The sequence below is a fragment of the Esox lucius genome, chromosome 3, assembly GCF_011004845.1.
Source record: "Esox lucius isolate fEsoLuc1 chromosome 3, fEsoLuc1.pri, whole genome shotgun sequence".
Taxonomy (NCBI): Eukaryota; Metazoa; Chordata; class Actinopteri; order Esociformes; family Esocidae; genus Esox; species Esox lucius.
The window spans coordinates 2,438,759-2,460,937 of NC_047571.1; the positions used below are offsets into that span (position 1 = coordinate 2,438,759).

Here is a 22,179-nt window from a genome sequence, read left to right on the forward strand (position 1 = left end):
ATTACAGCCTGTTACTTACAAGGTAGTTCCCACATAACTATGTATTAATAAGAATGTAAGTATGTGGTAAGAATGGGTAGTTATGCAGGAACAATGTAGGTGTTACATGTACTTAAGAAAGAACAATACTACTCCAAAACCGATTTAGTAAACAGACAGGTGATAAAAATGCTATTTTGAAAGTATATAATAGTCATTCTTATTTGTGCTTATGAATTTACTTTTTTAAGTCACATTTAATTTTTTTATTGCAAGTTCACAAACAGAATTAAGGATTTTAGAGAAAATAAAAATGATGCGCATTTCCCCGCTTTGCGCAACTTTTCAACGCCAACACACCCTCGGGAAATCAGTTATTACCAAACCAAAAGCCCTGTTGACATCAATCGCAAATGTATGAATTGATTATAGATGTGTGTTACGAATCAAGCCACAGAAAGCACTTATCTGTTGGGTGTCTGTGATGGTAATTCCATCGATCGACACTCTTAAATATGGAAGTACAGAGACAAAATTCTCTAAGCACAAGTTAACCATTTTTATATTATTTGCTAACAGGAGAGACGCGTCAAACGCTTACCAACATAATCGTCCGAGGAGTCTCTGATTCCACATATGCACAATCCATATTTATTACAGTGATATGGGGTGTGGTAAGTTGTTGCCCATCTGTCTTGTGTCACAAAGGCTTTACCCAAAGGGTGGGCTGTCCCCCCACATTATCCTTCCTGCCATAATGTTTACTGTTGTGTTTACCTAAAGGGGCCAACTGATCTTACTTCCCCCCAAGGACCACATTCCTAAGGAACAGAAAGGACTGACACCCTTCTTTGTCTAGGCAAGAGGACATGGCCCAAATACCTAATAATCCTCTGATATTATACAGACGTGTGTCACAATCAAAGTAAAGATCTACATACCAGCCAATGGAAAGACAGACATCTCTCAAATGCACCTTAGTTCAAACTTTCCATAACATGTCCTACAGCCCCCAATGCTTCTCCTCATAATAGTTGGCCACATTAAAGTTTTTTTCTCAATATGCCAGATCGAAAGCTCTCTAATGTAGGCTATTATTTTGTCGCGTTGAAAGCGAGAAGCTGACGAATGAAATGGATAGGCTTAACAAATAAGAGTTTGTCAGATTTTACTGTTGTTGAGGACAATTAAACTCTAACATTAGAAGGCATACTTAAATGTGGATAACCAAAGGTGCCTGGCTCACTGCAAATCTTCTAATGTTGTGTTGTTTCCAAATGTAGATACAAATGGATCCATTAGCTTGTGGTGGAAATACAAATTAAAACTAGTCTATTTTGTAATAACACCTGATAAAAAGAAAATAAATGTGGTAAATTATCATTTGTTTCCAGTTAATATTCCATAACATAGCTTCACGCCATCATCCTGTTGCAGCTTATTCTTTCCTATACATTGTGAACTTCACCCTTACTTATCATGTAATTTCCTAGTAAGTCCATCATCTTTAACTAGTTCTTATACGGTACCAACAACATTGGAACAACGGTACTTACACTTACAGTGTAAGTACTAGGAAAGAGGGCTGTAATTTAAAGCAGTGTCCATTTCCACACAGTTACAGTGTAGTTACAAGGAAAGAGGGCTGTAATTTGAAGTGGCGTCTGTTCCCACGTAAATACACTGTAGTTACAAAGAAGGAGGGCTATAATCTGAAGCTGTGTCTGTTCACACATAGTTACAGTGCAGTTACAAGGAAAGAGTGCTGTAATTTGAAGTGTTGACTGTTCCCATGTAGTTACAGTGTAGTTACAAGGAAAGAGGGCTGTAATTTGAAGCGTTGACTGTTCCCACATAGTTACAGTGTAGTTACAAGGAAAGAGGGCTTTAATTTGAAGCAGTATCTGTTCCCACATACATACACAGTAGTTACACCTACTAAGCAAGTACGTTTTGGTGTAGTCAAATGAAGCAGAGTCTGATTCACAATAGTTAAAACATGTAACACCTCAAACTAATTAATTAATGACAATTTAAAGTGAGAGGGTATGTTCAAAATTAAATAAACCTAAGATGGAAATTGATCAAAATTTTAATCTCAATACCTGCACCATTTGGACAGAGATATAATTACATTTAAAAAACATCTTTCAATTATAAGCATTTTATTAAAACAAATATAAACAAACAACAAAATACTATTACAAACAACTATTGTACCACCACTGCTACCTGAATCTTCTGTTTATATATATATGCATACTGTGATGAAATTCAAGCAAATTGGAACAGCCTGTGATTTCAAATGTTTTCTTCCATTTTGGCCATGAGTTTGAATCCAGCGCTCTGTAAGACCAGCACAACACGAGAAAATTACAGATATTTCTGTTATGTATTCAACAAGGTGTAAAAGGTGTTATTTAAAAAATGTGTACACACTGGTGTCATCCTAATGGGATGTGTAAAATATGATTTCAGTAAAATTTGAGCAGACAAAAATAAATTATAACAAATGTGTATATATATATATATATATATATATATATATATATATATATATATATTTAAAAACAGAAGATTCAGGTAGCAGTGGTGACTACTGGTTTCATTTAACTGGTGGAGCGTATATCTCAATAGATTTTTTTTTTTATTTGATTCAACTTTGTCACTGAGCAGACACAAGAAGAGTACAACAAAATGCTAACAAGGAGTGTGAATAGAAGAGGGCAGAAAATTTACTTGTATTAAGTATAATGTATGTTACAGATGTGAAGTACAGATGTGCAATGTATAGATGTGCAATGAAGGCAAATGCAGTACAAATGGCAATTCTAAATGCCACTAAACATCCTCAGCAATGTATTGTCAATGAAGCTGGCAACCATATACATTTAGAGATTTACATGTTATTATAGTATTAGTTAATTGTTAAAAAACATTTATTTTATTTTTATTGTAATGGCTTTTTAAATGGACAAGAACAATATTAATGTATTGGAAGACTACAGTTAGAAAACAGAGTTGTTATTGGGATTGTTATTAATCGGGATAAAATCATAAATCGGGATTATTTTGGCAGGCGGTTCGAATGTTATCATTGGATTGAATGGGCGTTATCAGTGGTTATCAGCCTCATAGATATGGGTCAGAAGGGGCCTGCTAGCCTACTGGCTCAGAAGGCTGTTATCATCCATTCGCATACAGTACAATATTTACAATATTTCAGCTGACATGACACATTATGACATAGTTATGACAGAGTTTTGACGATGTTATGACACTACACTTCAAGTAAAGTGTTATCAAAAATATGACTTTTATTTCATATTTCAATGCATGTTGAGGTTATTAATGGACAGTGCTTTACAAAATGAATGTATCATTATTATTATCATTGTTATTAATTGCTTTGTATGTAAGCATCTTTTATGAGACTTAAAATGTTATGTACATTTCTATAACACAGGTACAAGTAGTCACGCCCACACACACACACACACGTACAAGTAAACGCGTACATACACACACGTACCCACTAGTAGCCATATACACACTACTTTAAAAAATTAAGGGAACACTCAAATTACACATCTGGTTTAGATGAACAAAATATATACATACATACATCTTCTTCCACTTATCCGGGGCCGGGTCGCAGGGGCAGCAGTCTAAGCAGAGATGCCCAGACTTCCCTCTCCCCAGACACTTCCTCCAGCTCTTCCGGGGACACACAGAGGCGTTCCCAGGCCAGCCGGGAGACATAGTCCCTCCAGCGTGTCCTAGGTCTTCCCTGAGGTCTCCTCCCGGTGGGACGGGACCCGAACACCTTCCCGGGAAGGCGTTCAGGAGGCATCCGGAACAGATAAAGGCTCTACTCTGAGCTCCTCCCGGGTGACCGAGCTTCTCACCCTAAGGGATCGCCCAGCCACCCTGCGGAGAAAGCTCATTTCGGCCGCCTGTATCCGGGATCTTGTCCGTTCGGTCATGACCCAAAGCTCATGACCATAGGTGAGAGTAGGAACGTAGATTGACTGGTAAATCGAGAGCTTCGCCTTGCGGCTCAGCTCTTTCTTCACCACGACAGACCGATACATCGACCGCATTACTGCAGAAGCTGCACCGATCCGTCTGTCAATCTCCCGTTCCATCCTTCCCTCACTCGTGAACAAGACCCCTAGATACTTAAACTCCTCCACTTGAGGCAGGCACTCTCCACCAACCTGAAGTGGGCAAGCCACCCTTTTCCGACTGAGGACCATGGCCTCGGACTTGGAGGTACTGATTCTCATCATCAAAATATATTAAAGATCAAAATCTTTACTGGACATTGTGTAATTCGTTGAGAACAAAATAATGTAACGGTCAGTGGAAACCAAAATCACCAACCAATTGAGTGCTGGATTGAAACTCGCACTGAAAATCAAAGTAGACAATTGAAATCACAGGCTGTTCCAACTTGTGTAAATGTCATCAGGACGACTCATAATGTGACTCATTATTGTGTATGACCTCTACATTCCTGTATGCACTACCAACAACATCTGGGCATGCTCCTGATGAGATGATGGATGGTGACCTGGGGAATCTCCCCACAGACCTGGATCAGGGCATCAGTGAGCTCCTGGACAGTGTGTGGTGCTACTTGGCACTTTTGGATGCACCAATACAAAATGATGTTGCAGGCAGCCTAACATTTACCAAAGGGTTTCCAGACTCTTTCACGTCTGTCACATTCCCGACTCTTTCACGTCTGCCAAATGTGAACCTGCTTTCATCTGTGAAGAATATGGGGCAACAGTGGGGGACCTGCCTGTTCTCTGGCGAATGCCAAACGTGCTGCACGGTGCTGGGCTGTGAGCACTAGAAGATGTCGGGCCCTCATGGAGTGTGTTTCTGACAGTTTGGTCATGCACACCAATTTTGTAGGGCTCTGGCAGTGCTCCTCCTGTTCCACCTCACACAAAAGGAGCAGATACTTGCCGTCCTGCTGCTGGATTCATGCCCTTCTACAGCCCTGTTCAGCTCTCCTCATGTATTGGCCCATCTCCTGGTAGCTCCTTCATGCTCTTGAGACTGTCCTGGGAGACACACCAAACCTTGCAAAACTCCAGAATGAGCTGGACTACCTGTGCAATCCGAACGGGGTGTAGGTACCTCCTCATGCTACCAGTAGTGACACCGACACTAACAAAACACAAATATAGAGGAGAATCAGTCAGGAAGAATAAGGAGAGTGCAATTATCTGTGGCCACCACCTGCAAAACCATTCCCTTTTTCGGGGTTGTCTTGCTGTTGCCATTCCAGAGCACCCCCCGAGTGCTCAAGTTTTATGACTTGGTGTTATGCTGTGATGATTATGTGTTCCCTTAATTTTTTTGAGCAGTGTATATATACACACACACACAAACTAACCATACGCGATCACCAGTATGACAGCAATGATGGTGAACCAGAGGAGGAGTCCAGCAGTGAAACGTAGCAGCAGGATAAATATCAGACTGATCACCAGAGCCATCACTAGACCTCTGGAAATAGAATAGTCACATTTAAAATAACAGAAGCTATCAGAGTCAAATGGATAGCTTTTTCAATTGTCTGCGTCCAGTACGAAGTGAGAGGTCAATGGGAGCCACTACCCACTCTAATACTAGTTAGCAATAGCGCTATATCTAGTCAGCAAATCTTTTTCAAAATGCACAAAGAACCAACAGCAGTTTGTTCAGGCAAACAATAACGAAAATACACAGAAAATAATGAACATAATTTTTTTTACAACGCTGATGTGGATGCTAGTGACTAGTCTTACATTAAGATCCAGTTCCATGAGGAAGCGTAGTCCTCCACAATTTTTATGCCAACTTCTTTAGCATCCACCAGACCTGTGATACCGCTGTAGGATATAAAACCATGGACTTAAGACTTGACACTCAAATGGCAGCCATTAAAAATGTCTTGCTGGTGTCTTAGTAAAACAAAATATGAACAATGTCTTAACTCACTTGGCGGCGTCTCTTAGTTCAGTCACACTATGGGCTGTGTCAAGGGAGTCTTTGAAGTGTTTTCTTTTGGCCACTGTCAGGGTTCCATTTAAAGTGATAAAGTCAGGAAAACAGCGATGTAGAACTGAAAGACAGGAACAATTATTCAGAAAGGTCATTTCATAATTGCCTGTCATTTGCTGCCATTTGCTGCTCTGTACTTACATGGTCTGCTAGGCACAATCATTGATGGACAGTCCTCATCCAGTAATACTTGTGCAACAGGCTAAAATAAATGAAAATAAGAAAGTCGGAGTAATTTTGTACTTAATGAGTAGAAAATGAGCAACATAACATATTGGATTAAAACAATATTTGACATATCCAAACTATTCTGAGGGACACTTTACAAGTAGTTTATGTTTTAGAAAACTTGTTGTGAAGCCAAAAAACTATGCAATATGGCACCATGTATAACAAAATAGTGGTTTGAACTCTCTGTTTTAAGCCTAGCTACACACTTTTATTGGGTTGTTAAAGCCTGGTTTGCAAAACTGCTTGTAGTATTCCCAGGGGGCTGTGGTGATTTGGTATTGCAGCTGCATATCTGTGTAGGTGGCAAATCTGTCCGGGCACTTTGAAACACACATCTGAGGAAGTATTAAAAGCATTGAAAGTCGGTAAGCCATCCTCATTTGAACAGCAACTACAGTTAAATACTCACAGTATTGCAGAATAAATCCAACATCATGTGACCAATATGTTGTGAATACCTGAGTGGTCGGGCACTGTAGGTTGATGAGGACAGCAGGACTGGCACATTTTAGGATGTTGAAGAAGAACAGTATAGGTTTTTTTCTACAGAGAAAATGCAAACATAAATTGAAAATGTTTAGTGCTAATACAGTTCTTCTACCAGATGGCTGTAGAGTACAGCATATACATTCAGATAAAAGAAAACTTGAATAAACTCAAAGTGATGTTAAAGTAGCCAACTTTCTCTTCCCTTCCACTCGTATAATCTCTTTGAATCTTGGTGAATTTCAATATGATATCCCTCAGTATGCTTGTGGAATAGGTGAGAGTAATATAGCCACTAGGATCTCTTTAACGTGTGTTCCAGACTAAACTCCATCATAATCCCTTAAGCCTGGGATAACAACACTGTGCTAATTATGACCTGCTAAGATCTGAGAGCCCTAGCTCTCTGGGAGTAAACATACCACTCCCAATCTCACTGTTCTGCACCACAAACAGCCGTATCACTGCTCCACAGCTGCCCCTGAAAAACTACTTTAATCATTGGCAGGGTTACATCCTGTCGAACAGATATATTACAATTATATAAAAGATATTCCACAGTGAGAAATGTGAAAGTAGTATTGGATTTTTTCTTCAATCGGTTTAATTCCATTGACAATAGAAGATGTGTGTGGAGGTGTGAGCTATTTCAGTGATAACTTGATATATGCTGCAAAAAAAATTAAGGGATCACAAGTCAATTAAACTTCAGGGATATCAATCTGTCCAGTTAGGAAGCATAAGCGATTGTGAATCAATGTCACCTATTTTGGTGCAAATGAAAGTGACAACAGGTGCAATGGAGAGGCAACAGCAAGACAACCCAGAAAAAAGGAATGGTTTTACAGGTGGTGACAACAGACAATCACTTTCTCCTTATCCTTCCTGACCGATTCTCTAGTTTTACGTTTTGCTAGTGTCCTTGTCACTACTGGTAGCATGAAGTGGTACCTCAATCAATCAATCAATCAATCAAATGTATTTATAAAACCCTTTTCACAACAGCAGTTGTCACAAAGTGCTTTACAGAGACACCCGGCCTTAAACCCCAAGGAGCAAACAACTGTAGTGTTGGATTTCAGTGGCTAGGAAAAACTCCCTAAGAAGGCCGAATTTTAGGAAGAAACCTAGAGAGGGCCCAGGCTCAGAGGGGTGACCAGTCCTCTTCTGGCTGTGCCGGGTGTGATATTAAGAGTCCAATTAGAATAATAAATAAATTTCTCTGGGCTAAATCCAGAGTCTATTTGATTCTAGACTAGGTCAAAAGTATGACCAGGTGGACAAGGACAGGGACAGCAGGTAGCCTAATCAGGTTGCACAGGTAGTCCAGCTCCTCCAGGACAGCACATCCATATGAGCCGTCGCAAGAAGGTTTGCTGTGTCTCCTATTACAGTCTTAATAGCATGTAGGAGATATCAGGAGATGGGGGGTTACACAAGGAAAGTTGGACAGGGCCGTAGAAGGGCATCAACCCAGCAGCAGGACTGATATATGCTCCTTTGTGTGAGGAGAAAAAGGAGGAGCAGCCCTCAATTAGTTGCCGATTTTGGTTTCCATTGACCATTGTTGCATCATTTTAATTTTCACCAAATGACACAATACAGTAAAGATGTTGATCTTTAATATATTTCCTTCATCAGGTCCTGATGTGTGATTTAAGTGTTCCCTTAATAATTTTTTTGCAGTGTATTAACTATAGCACTGAGGTCCTACGGAATCAAAGAGAGTCCAAACCTATTGCCACATTAGGGTTAGTTAGAAATAAAAATGTCCAATCCATTTTAAAGCAAAACACTGGAGAGATAAAGCATACAATGCGACCCATAAATGCATTAGATAATATAACTGTTAAATTAACTTTTTTATCTATCAAATATATACCTAATATAACTTTTAAATTCAGCTCATTCTTAGTTTAACTTTTGTACCTAATCAGAACTGAAAACATCGGTCAAACTCTAAATTTCATATCATCGATGGTGAGTACTTGCATCTTTTTATTTCCAAATGGTTACCTATTTTTGAGCTTTTCACAGAAACAGGAGTGCAGAAAGGCTTTGTTGAGTTGGTAGCATTTTATTTGGCAGGATGGAATTAACGAGGTATTAACTAGGTCATTTCCAGGAAACAACATAGAAACAAAGAGGAAATAACTGGGTAACAACATGGTAACTATACACTCACCTAAAGGATTATTAGGAACACCTGTTCAATTTCTCATTAATGCAATTATCTAATCAACCGATCACATGGCAGTTGCTTCAATGCATTTAGGGGTGTGGTCCTGGTCAAGACAATCTCCTGAACTCCAAAGTGAATGTCAGAATGTGAAAGAAAGGTGATTTAAGCAATTTTGAGCGTGGTTGTTGGTACCAGACGGGCCGTTCTGAGTATTTCACAATCTGCTCAGTTACTGGGATTTTCAGGCACAACCATTTCTAAGGTTTACAAAAAATGGTTTGAAAAGGGAAAAACATCCAGTATGCGGCAGTCCTGTGGGCGAAAATGCCTTGTTGATGCTAGATGTCAGAGGAGAATGGGCCGACTGATTCAAGCTGATAGAAGAGCAACTTTGACTGAAATAAACACTCGTTACAACCGAGGTATGCAGCAATTTGTGAAGCCACAACACGCACAACCTTGAGGCGGATGGGCTACAACAGCAGAAGACCCCACCGGGTACCACTCATCTCCACTACAAATAGGAAAAAGAGGCTACAATTTGCACGAGCTCACCAACATTGGACAGTTGAAGACTGGAAGAATGTTGCCTGGTCTGATGAGTCTCGATTTCTGTTGAGACATTCAGATGGTAGAGTCAGAATTTGGCGTAAACAGAATGAGAACATGGATCCATCATGCCTTGTTACCACTGTGCAGGCTGCTGGTGATGGTGTAATGGTGTGGGGGATGTTTTCTTGGCACACTTTAGGCCCCTTAGTGCCAATTGGGCATCGTTTAAATGCCACGGCCTACCTGAGCATTGTTTCTGTCCATCCCTTTATGACCACCATGTACCCATCCTCTGATGGCTACTTCCAGCAGGATAATGCACCATGTCACAAAGCTCGAAACATTTGAAATTGGTTTCTTGAACATGACAATGAGTTCACTGTACTGAAATGGCCCCCACAGTCACCAGATCTCAACCCAATAGAGCATCTTTGGGATGTGGTGGAACGGGAGCTTCGTGCCCTGGATGTGCTTCCCACAAATCTCCATCAACTGCAAGATGCTATCCTATCAATATGGGCCTGAAGGCGAAAGGGGGTCAAACACAGTATTAGTATGGTGTTCCTAATAATCCTTTAGGTGAGTGTATATCAATAGTAGACATATTTTTGCAGAAAATAGTCAGTAACTGCTAGGAAAGTTGTAGTGAAAAAGCTTAAGTTAGATGGCAACACCAGGCAAGGGCATGTCACCCATTTACCATTTGTTTGTTTATGCTGAAATAAGTTCCACAAAACAATACAGATTGAAAACTGCTACAACCATGTCAGAATGTGTCAATTACAGTTGGTATGTTGCACTCCTGTAATTAATTTACTTCCTGACATTACTGTTATTTCAGCACAACTCAATTGTTAAATGCCTCTGTATTTACAATAGTACACCGTATAGTTTATTGCAATGCTGTTGTATTATTAACATGCAATATAGCATTAGCATTCATATTGTTACCACTAGTAATGGTCTGAATAATAGAATTATGCCTCTGTACCAATCCCCTTTACCTTTACCTGTAATCTCTATATTACCTTGCATGGTGGCAATGCAAACAAAGGTCCTCCCATTACTATGCAATTTACCTGTATTTGCCTTCTTCTTTCCACTAAGTTTCAACTTCAGTTTCAGTGTAGTTGCAGTTTAACGGCCAGACATTGCCCCAGCAAACTAAAGCGAGAAGCTCTACCCTCCTATTACCTTGCTATTGTTGCTTCTTCATAATGTTAGATGATGATTAGAAGATAGGCTTTCTTTTAAAAAACATGTTGCCGAATTGAGAAAAAGTTAAAATTCAAGATAGAGTTCCTTTACAGAAACAGGGCTTGTCTGTCCACTGTAAAACATAATAAAACTACTGGATGCTATTTATCATTGGGCAATCAGGTCTATCACTTGTGATAGTTACAAAACTCAACACTGTATTCTATACCAACATGTGGGTTGGGCCTCTCTATCTGGGAGGTGGGAGCAACATGCTCTCTTGTTTACTTATCAAGCACTTCTTTGAAAATTACCTCCATATATCATCTAATTTCTGCTAGACGAACAAATTTCAAAACCAGATCACAGACATGGATTACATTCAAGACTCCAGCGGTCTCCACAGAGTTGGGTAGGACTGCTTTCAGTTCCTTCTCTCCTTTTTTATGGAACAAACTGCAGATCCAACTCTGGTGTCCCTTGCCCATTTTAAAACAGTAATGGAGGATCTATTTGATGTTGTTTGTGATTTTTTCAGTTGAATTGTATGTCTTTGTTTTGTATGTTTTTAAATTTTCTTTCTCTAAATGTTTTGTTTGTGTGCCTAAATTGTACATCTCAACATGTTTACAAAGTGCACACCCGAAAAAAAGATTCTTTGAACACTGTTTGCATTTTATGTTCTGTGTAGTTGCAGTGTAACAGACAGACATTGTCCCGGCAAATGAAAGCGAAGATCTCCCCTCCTATTACCTTGCTATTTACCAGTTGTTTCCTTGTAGTTTCAACACTGTTTTCATTTTTATTTCTGCATAGTGCAATGTAATGGTCAGGCTTTGTCCCTGCAAACTCAAAGAGTTCCTAGACACTGAAATTCAACACTACTGTTGTTTGCTCCTTGGGGTTTAAGGCCGGGTGTCTCTGTAAAGCACTTTGTGACAACTGCTGTTGTAAAAAGGGTTTATAAATACATTTTATTTGATGATTTGATTTGAAAGATCTTCCCTCCTACAGTATTTCCAAGCAATTAACCAGTACTATTATTTTGCAGTACTTTTAACTTGAAATCCGTTACTCCCCAACCCTGCATAGAAATTAGAGGTAAGTATAGGGGATAGGTACAGAAGCATAACTGTAAAATTCACACCATTACAAGCAGCAACAATATGAACATTTGTGGAAAGAACAACAATTTTCCAAGGAACCGGTAGATACACTTGAAATACACATTAAATAAAAGGTTAAACATGTTTGAAAAGGGAGAAACTAATTCTGACATGGTTATAATGGTCTTCCTTCTGTCTTGTTTTGTGGAACTTTCCTTAAAGTGAAATTTTTATTTCAGCATAAACAAACAAACAATAAATGGGTAACTAGCATGCCCTTGCCTAGTGTTGCCGTTTCAGTTACAAAGCTTTTTCCCTACAACCTACCTAGGAGTTAACTACTATTTTCCACAGAAACATGCTTACTATTGATGTATAGTTACCATGTCATTACCCAGTTGTTTCCTCTTTGTTTCAATGTTGTTTCCTGGAAATAACCTTGTTATTACCTTGTTATTTCCATCCTGCCAAATAAACTGCTACCGTTAAGATTACAACTGCTAATTTCTGCTAAATCTATGAGAATGTTGGCAGTATACTTCCAACAATAGCAACAAGTAGGGCTCAACGGAGTTACCATGACCTCAAACAGCTCAGTGGTACATCCCTAATTACTCAGCGATATCAAGTTATACCTTGTTTGCAAATCTCTCACTCATTATTCACAAATTGAAGAACTTACGCATTTGGGGTGCCCTTCTGCCCACAGAACTGTCCGTAGCTGTCTGTAGGGTAGATGACCTTCCTCGGGTCACCATGTAGCCATGCTAAATAGAGTGGAGTGGGGAGGAAAAAGGGAAGAAGAAAGGAGGGTAGAGGAGAGTAGAGTTGACAGAAGAGAAGATGATGGAGAGTGTGAGAGAGAAACAACTGAATAATCATGTTCTATTCTCTCATTTATTTTGCTAAGATGAAAGAAAATCAGTGTCCTGTGGCAGAGATTTACAGACGTAATTTTGTGTCTTGTTGTACTACTCTTTGGCCTTAGTGCAGGGATTTTTGAAAGATAAAATAATATAATTTTAAATATTTTGGTGAAGGGTGGTCTAGTGGTTACCGGTGCACATGTAACTACTGCTGAAGCATAGGTTAGAATGCGGCCCACAGTAATAGAGAGTGATTAGGGACCAGTAGCATTAGGTGTGTTGATAGCAAAAGTAATTGCAACAATTTACAAAATAGTTAATGGTTTCAGAGATGTAAAAGTACAAAGTAAAAGTACTTGATTGTGTTCACTAGTTTCTAATTACAACATAAATTACCAGATAAAAGTTGCTCGTAGCTAACCAGTGACCTAAATGTATATTTTTTCACTCTTCCTTTTTATTTTATTATCCATTTGTTAATTATGAACTCCCTTTACATGGTAATTTTGGTCTTAATTACAAACGTCCCTAACATGGTGAACACAACACAGGTACTTTTAACTTTTTACACCTCTGCACGGTTTACAAAATAATTAAATTTTAACATAATTCCTGAGGGGTACAGTTCTGTAGTAATATTCAATAACTTTGAACTCTTTGCCATCAGCAGTTGCAGTGGCAGCCATATTTGTGCAAAACATTTCAATTGAAAAACAAACTCAAATCTTCGAGGAGGAACAATTAAAAATAAAAACCTTACAATAACCTGGTTGCATAAGTGTGCACACCCTCTTATAACTAGGGATGTGGCTGTGTTCAGAATTAACCAATCACATTCAAACTCATCTTAAATAGAAGTCAAAGTAACTCTGATTAATCAGAAATAAAGTTCAGCTATTCTAGTAGGATTTTCCTGGCATTTTCTTAGTTGCAGCTCAGAGCAAGAGCCATGGTCTGCAGAGAGTTTCCAAAGCATCAGAGGGATCTCATTGTTGAAAGATATCAGTCAGGAGAAGGGTACAAAATAATTTCCAAAGCATTAGATATACCATGGAACACAGTGAAGACAGTAATCATCAAGTGGAGAACATATGGCATAACAGAGACATTACCAAGAACTGGACGTCCCTCCAGAAATGATGAAAAGACGAGAAGAAAACTGGTCAGGGAGGCTTCCATGAGGCCTACAGCAACATTAAAGGAATTGCAGGAATTTCTGGCAAGTACTGGCTGTGTGCTACATGTGACAATCTCCCACATGTTTCATATGAATGGGCTAACGGGTAGAGTGGCAAGAAGGAAGCCTTTTCTTACAAAGAAAAACATCTAAGCCTGGCTGAAGTTTGCAAAAACAAACATCAAGTCCCCCAAAAGCACGTGGGAAAATGTGTTGTGGTGATGAAACCAATGTTGAACTTTATGGCCATAATTCCAAAAGGTATGTTTGGCGCAAAACAACACTGCATATCACCCAAAGAACACCATACCCACAGTGAAGCATGGTGGTGGAAGCAACTTTTTCTTCAGCTGGAACTGGGGCCTTAGTCAGGATGGAGGGAATTATGAACATTTCCAAATACCAGGCAATTTTGGCACAAAATCTTCAGGCGTTCATTAGAAAGCTGAATATCAATAAGGTAGTTCACCTTTCAGCATGACAATGACCCAAAGCACACATCCAAATCCACAAAAGCATGGCTTCACCAGAAGAAGATTAACGTTTTGGAATGGTCCAGCAAAGAGCCCAGACCTGAACCCAATTGAACATCTGTGGGGTGATCTGAGGAGGGCTGTACACAGGAGACGGATCATCTGACAGATTTGGAGCGCTTTTGCAAAGAAGAATGTGCAAATATTGCCATGTAAAGATGTGCCATGTAAATAGACTCCGACCCAAAAAGACTGAGTAGTAAGTTAGTAGATACTAGTAAGCCAATTACTGGCTAATAAGCTGTCAAAATGGCCAGTGGCAAAAGCCATAAAGTTCATAGACGCTTTTTGTGGTGGAGGTAAACGTTAGTCAGTTTAACATAATGCTTAATGGTGTCTAGCCACTAGCCAAACCAGCAGCGCCATGGCATAGTGGTTAAAAACAGTGCCTTTCACGTGGGCGATCTAAGTTTGAATCCAGCGAGGGCAGACATAAATAGAGCTTTTTGGTCTAAACTCCACTCGTCGTGTTTGGAGGAAGAAGAAGAATGAGTACAACCCCAAGAACACCATCCCAACCTTGAAGCATGGAGGTGGAAACATCATTCTTTGGGGATGAATTTCTGCAAAGGGGACTGGACAACTGCACCGTATTGAGGGGAGGATGGATGGGGTCATGTATCGCGAGACCATGGCCAACAACCTCCTTCCCTCAGTAAGAGCATTGAAGATAGGTCGTGGCTGGGTCTTCCAGCATGACAACGACCCGAAACACACAGCCAGGGCAACTGAAGAGTGGCTCCGTGAGAAGCATCTCAAGGTCCTGGAGTGGCCTAGCCAGTCTCCAGACCTGAAACCAATAGAAAATCTTTGGAGGGAGCTGAAAGTCCGTATTGCACAGCGACAGCCCCGAAACCTAAAGGATCTGGAGAAGGTGTGTATGGAGGAGTGGGCCAAAATCCCTGCTGCAGTGTGTGCAAACCTGGTCAAGAACTACAGGAAACGTATGATCTCTGTAATTGCAAACAAAGGTTTCTGTACCAAATATTAACTTCTGCTTTTCTGATGTATCAAATACTTATGTCATGCAATAAAATGCAAATTAAGATTATGATAAAAATTACAGACTTCTACATGCTCTACAAGCCTCTTTTCTCCGAACTAAGTAGAGGAGATTATCAACATTTAAAGCAGCATATATTTCTTTATGAAACAGTATTATATTATATACCATTACAAAGCTCTGAATCTGGACCATTATACAAAAAAAACCTATATTTTTGTGATAGGACCCCATTCAGGAATGCAGTCACATTTGCCTGTGCAGTGTTTCACGGAGTAGTGAACCCCTCCCTATCTTTTCTTCTGAAAGACATCCACTCTGGGATGCTCTTTTTATACCAAATCAAGTTACTGACCTATTGCCAATTAACCCAATTAGTTGTGAGATGTTCTACCAGGTTTTGTATTACACAACTTTTTCAGTCTTTTGTTGCCCCTGTCCCATCTTTTTTTTAAACATGTTGCTGGCATCAAATTCAAAGTGGGTATTTATTTTTTCAACAGTTGATACTCTATGTTGTTAGGTACTATTTTCTATTGAATATAGGGTTGAAATGATTTGCTTTTATTTACAATTATTTACATTTAACAAAGTCCCAGCTTTTTTGGAAATAGGGTTGTAATTAAAATGGTTTCTATTAACGACATTTAAAGTATATCCATGACGATTAATTTTATGGTTCTATTCACTTATATTTTTTTCTCAAAATGAAGACAATTGCATATTTGTGTGGGAGTGGCAAAAACCATATTATAATTCAAATACAGACCAAACTATGTTTCTACCCATGTAATAAATTAGACCTCTTGTTTAATCTGTAACAGATCAAAGGGAATTTTCAACTAACTTTTTACATTTGTTTCATTTACATGAAGCCAGAGGAACTTACGTGCATTATTGATTGCATTTATTTAGTACATATTGTACTTTAACCATTTCATTCAGGGGAGGTGAGGTGATGAAATTGGAAGATAGAAATTATTAAGTGGCCATGATGATATTCAACATCTACCAGATATCAGTAGTAACCAACTATCTGGTTCTACAATCGATAGACACGGCTGCTGTATTTTTTCTTTCTGCAGTTTACCCTATCTTTCCTCCATGATCTAATTGAACTGTATTCAATTTATTTAGAGACTAGAGTATAAGGTGTGTACCTAGCGGGTATGCTAATATAGGGGAAAATTGATTGCAATTAACAATTATTTACAAGGGGTAAAACGTTTCCGCTAACAGAGGATATTATAGAGCACAGCATGCATAGCAATTAGATGCTCCTATTGGATTTTCAAAGCAGCTTCATCTTGAGTGCAATCACTTCCAAAGTGACTTTTCATTTGCTGCCCACTTAACATTTGTGAGATCATTACTATGAGAAAAGGTACAACACTTCAGAGGTAGAATAAATAATTGAAGGATGGATCATGATCCAGACCAGAAGAGTAGAGGGGGAGTGAGATATGTAAGAGTCACATAATGAAGAGATAAGAGAGAGGAGCCTGAAAGCACTTCACAGAGCTGTGTGATATGAAACATTAATTTGGACCATCTTCCAGAGGTGCTGTGAACTAGGGCACGGGGTATTCGGGTTTGAGACAGCTTGGCAACATGCACTGTTTTCAATTAAAATTTTGTCAGGGAAATGTCTCTAACCAATGTATTCTTACTGATTAGAGGAATTAGAATAGGAATGTGGGAGTGGGGGATCTGGTATTCGCCTAGGGGGCATCATTGACTGGTATTGGCTGATTATAATGTTACTCATTAATCTGTGCATCTGTATTACTCATCAGGGCATCTATTGTCTGTCCGGATTCTGTTAGAACTCTAAGAATTGAAGAGGTTACCCATGTAGGGAAGGACAGCCTGCCCTTTGTGTGAAGCCTAGTTTGTGATAGAACAAAGGGAATGTGTCCTGTTGAGTTGGGACGGTTGTGCAGGATTTTACAACACCCCTTTTTTCCATTTAAATACTGTTGACTGTCCTGTATTAATTTAGAGATTATTCACTGTTACTCTGTAACCTGTGTACTCTCTCCTTGCAAGAATAAATGTGTTTATTGTGCAACTGAGTTTTCCTCTGTCTTACCTACCATTTTTGTAAATTGTTTGGACTTTAGAAATTGCCATCACACTTTCCATGTAGCATCTAAATTGCTTTAAATGGTGCTGTAATGTGAATTTACAGGTTAGAATGGGATTACTTCTTGATTGGTACTACCCCATTTTGGTGTGGGACCTACATTTGAAAATCTGATTAAAGTGCTACAGCAGCTGAATAATTTATAATTATTATTTAAGTTTTGTTTGCTGATTCAGGTGCATTGGTGATGACTGACACCAACTGCTCACCTTTCTTTCCCATCTCTAGATCAGATTTTTCTCCATTTAATTTCACTTTATGCAGATGACACCCTTTTGTTTGTAGACAACACATGAAGCCTACCCTCCATATCGATTTATTTGGTAGTTTGGCTGGATATAAAATTAACTGGCAATCTGCCTTGCTCCATCTAAACAAATCCAATGAAGTGTTGAATATTTTAGATATTTGGGTAGTGGCGTTTACAACAGTCTTGAAGCAGTTTTTTCAAAGAACAAAATGTCCTTTTTAAAAAGGTTTAATAGTGATAATTATTTTATTTAGGGGACGTCTTTCAAGACACTCAAGGATATCTTACATGAGGAATGGGCCTACAAACAGTTCAATACATAAAGACAAAAGATTAGTGTATTATAACATTTAAAACAGGTACCAGAGAACCAGATAAAAAGGAGAGATAATATGGGGAGGAAGGGTGGGAAGAGCATATGAATCCTGTGTCAAAATGCATAAAAACCAGAAAAGAAACCAGGCATGCCGGATTTAGCCAGCCCACAACTAGAAGTGATGTTGCCCAATTGCCCTTGCTGGATTCGAACCGGGGTCTTTAACCACTATGTCACAGATCTACAATTTGGCAGGGAGTTGGTATAGCGTCTCAACATTAGATCATTTTGTCATGCATTAACATCACTCCAAGTTTGAATATTTAGCTTTCACCATTAAGCATCCACCCAAAATAGTTGCAATATGACTGTAAACAGATTTATTTTAGGCTTACTATAATGTACCTACTGAAGCTTGTAGCCAGTTAAGCTTTTGTCTATCCCAAACAAATCCTAATGCATAATTTATTTTGACTATGATGAGGCTCTAACACGGTCCATGTTTCATAGTCCATGTCTCTAACCACTACGCTATTTAACAAGGGTTGGTCGGTTGTTGGCTCGCTCGCTCACTCACTCAAGTCAGTAAGAGCCATTCGCTCTTTTTGGCCGGCTCCACTCACACGGTCCGGCGAAAAAGATGGGAAGAGGATAAAGTAAGGATTGTGTATGGACTTAGGAATAGTTAAGAACTACAGTTTATATGCAATCTGAAAGAGGTAGGTTTTGAGTTTTCTGAATGTGTTGATTGTGTCTGCGTGGCGTATGTGTGGGGGGAGTGAGTTCCAGAGCCTGGGTGCCAAGCAGCTAAAGGCCCGGGCACCCATTGAAGAGAGACGGAACTGGGGGGTGACCAGGAGACTGGCAGAGGAGGTGCAGAAGGAGCTGGAGGGGGCATGGATCAGGAGAAGGTCTGAGAGGTAGGGAGGGAGCCAAGTTGTGGAGTGCTTCATATGTCAGGAGGAGTGTTTTGGAGTTAATGCGGTGTTCCACAGGCAGCCAGTGTAGTTTGATGAGGATTAGTGTGACATGCTCTATTGAGTTGGTGCCACTGAGAATTCTGGCTGCTGAGTTCTGGACCAGTTGTAGTCGGTTTATGAGTTTGTTGGGGATACTGGAGAGGAGAGTGTTGAAGTGGTCTAGGCGGGAAGTGACAAAAGGCATGGATGAGTATTTCAGTGTCACAGTGTGAAAGTGTGAGTTGTAGTAGAGAGATGTTACGGAGATGAAAATATGCTGTCCGGGAGTTGGTTTGTATGTGCAATTTGAATGAGAGGGAATTGTCAGGGGTGGCATCAAGGCTTTTGACCGATGTTGAGAAGGGGACCGGTACACCACTTGACAGTGCTGGGGTTGTCCTGTTTGATGAGGGTCAATTTGGAGCCGATGAGCATGACCTCAATCTTGCTGCTGTTAAGTTTGAGGAGGTTCATGCTCATCCAGCTTCCGATGTCTTGAATGCAATTAGGAAATGGGGGGGACGGGAAATGTAGGTTTGGTGGCGAGATAGAGCTGAATGTTAACAGCATAGCAGTGGAAGGGAACATTGTGGTGTCTCATAATCATACACAGGGGAAGGAGGTAAATGGTAAAGAGTAATGAACCTACCACTGACACCTTGGGTACATCATGTGAGAGAGATTTTTTACTTGGACATATTGTTGACGGTCAGAGAGGTACAGTAAGCGGAAAACCAGGAAAGTGCAACATCCTTCACACCAACACCAGCCAGATGTTCCATGAGCATTGGATGGGAAATTGTATCAAAAGAAAGTTAGTCGCTTAACGCAACTTGCATAACGCAACTCCTGCTATCTGCCTTTTGCCAGCCTTTCTTTCTTTTCTTACTTTTACATTTTTTTACCTTTGTTTCATTTTTGTTTTAATCCTATTAAAGCAAACTATCCCGAGGACTTTCTTTTGTATTTTTGAGTGATTTTTTATGATGGAGGAGCTAAGACAGCTGTTGGAGGAACGGATCAACCGCTTAGAAGATTTAGTCACCAGAGCGCTCCTCCGGTTGGACTTTGGGTCCTGTCCGGTAGGTGAATCAACAAATGCTAATGCTAACATAGCACAACAGGCTAACCTAAGGCTAGAGAGCTCTGAAGATTTCCCTATATTTGATAGAACGCAGTCAAAACTGGTGAACAGATCAGAGCAATTTCAGAGCGAACGACTGAATGAGATGATAACACAGCTTGAAATACGTGAGAGTGAATGATTCATTGACTTTGTAGCAGTTACTCTAGGGGTTGAGCTACAAAACGCTAACAGACAGACACAGATTGGTATAGAAGGGATTACTTCAAATCTAGACCATTGTCACGGACCTGGCTGACACTCTCACCTGGACTAATGCCACTGGATTAACCGCAGAGGCTTTCAAACCAGCCTTCCCCAATGACACATCTTACTGGCACAACACTGGGGCTAGACCAAAGGCATCAACTCCATTTGGGACTTGGTCTGACGTTGTATGCTGCAGAGGCAAATCAAGCAAAAAATCTAATAAGAGGGCACCAACCCTCAATCTGAGCCAGATACTACCTTGATTGGGGACGACATAACCAAGCATATCAGAATGGCAAAAGACTGAAAACCTAACCATGGCTGACACATCGGTCAGAGAGCTAACAGAAATATTGCCAGTTATTCTCTCTATCATCCAAGCAACATGCAGATTATTATCCACACTGGGTCTTTTGACATTCTACAAAGGAAAACTGGGTCTGAGATCCTGAAAAAAATAAACCTTCAACAACGTTTTCATCTCAGGCCCCATTCAAATCAATCAATCAAAATGTATTTATAAAGCGCTTTTTACAACAGCAGTTGTCACAAAGTGCTTTACAGAGACACCCGGCCTTAAACCCCAAGGAGCAAACAACAGTAGTGTTGAATTTCAATTTCATTCCAACCTTGGGGAAAGGAATTTAATAATTTAGCCGCGTATAGCAGCCTTGGGCTGAATACGTGGCTGACATCAGCATGCCTCAACCACGGGATAAGGTTTATTGAACATTCCAATATTTTTTGGAACTGTAAAGACCGGTTTAGACCTGATGGGTTCATCCAAACATCATGGGATGCCGGCTGCTTGGTGCCAACATTCGTCACGCTCTTGGAATGCCATATCCAAACAAGATAAGCATGAAGGACAGTACTCATAGGCAGAGTATCCACCCCCCCACCACCACACTCACGGTCTCCACCTCAATCACAGTCCCCCTCTCCCCCTCTACCACACTCTCCCTCCCCCCTCCACCACACTCACCAATCAGGGAGCTAGTTCTAACCAAAGAGAGCAAAGCTCATCTTTCCCTATGTCCCACTCCTCCCCCCTGTTTAAAATGGTTGCTTAGACAACTGCCACATCGTCAACATCCTTGTCCTTTATTTCCACAGAGCACAGAATATACTCGGTGATGTGCTTCAGGTCCCTGCTTTTGTGAAAATAGCAATGCAGACTGTTGAGAACAAACTAGGACACAGTATCTCTATTCCTGTGTTGATTAGAAATAGAAGTAACCGTGAGGATGCAACCTATAAAGTAAACTTGTCTAATCTGTTAACTGTAACACGTCAACCTTCTAGTCCAGGAACCCCTATTATATCTATTAAGCTGGTTTTACTTAATATCAGATCTCTTGCAAAGAAATCATTCTTGGTAAATGACATTATAATATCCTACAACCTAGATTTCATGTTTCTCACAGAAGATTGTAGTGCTACTAGGAAATGAGGAGTGGCTGCCCTATTCAAATATACATTCCAATGCAAAGAAAATACACTACGTAATTTACAGACCTCCACGATATTCTGCAAATTTTATTGATGATTTTGCTGAACTACTCTGTTATATCAGTTGATTATAACTTGTTTATTATTACTGGGGATTTTAACATCCACATTGATAATAGTATGGACAATAATGCCAAAGAACCTTTTGCACTACTTGACACTTTAGATTTCACTCAAAATGTGAAAGAGCGTACACCCATTCTAGGCCACAGAGTAGGTCTCGATATTTCCTCTGTCATGGTTAAAGATTTGGCCCAATCTGATCATTTCTGTGTCTGTTTGTGTTAA

General features: G+C 39.9%; 1 protein-coding gene across 3 annotated transcripts in view; it reads right to left on the reverse strand.

The window, feature by feature from the left end:
• The window catches only part of slc44a5a (solute carrier family 44 member 5a), a 185,976-nt gene that overhangs the window by 12,598 nt on the left and 151,199 nt on the right, over positions 1-22,179 (reverse strand). For all 3 annotated transcript variants that reach the window (XM_029119065.2, XM_034290018.1, XM_029119063.2), the window contains exons 4-10: positions 12,479-12,563; positions 6,732-6,816; positions 6,480-6,608; positions 6,184-6,244; positions 5,980-6,103; positions 5,787-5,870; positions 5,393-5,505 (exon numbers count right to left, since the gene is read on the reverse strand). In XM_029119065.2, the coding sequence (XP_028974898.2) occupies positions 5,393-5,505; positions 5,787-5,870; positions 5,980-6,103; positions 6,184-6,244; positions 6,480-6,608; positions 6,732-6,816; positions 12,479-12,563 (681 nt within the window). The remainder of the gene's footprint in view (positions 1-5,392; positions 5,506-5,786; positions 5,871-5,979; positions 6,104-6,183; positions 6,245-6,479; positions 6,609-6,731; positions 6,817-12,478; positions 12,564-22,179) is intronic.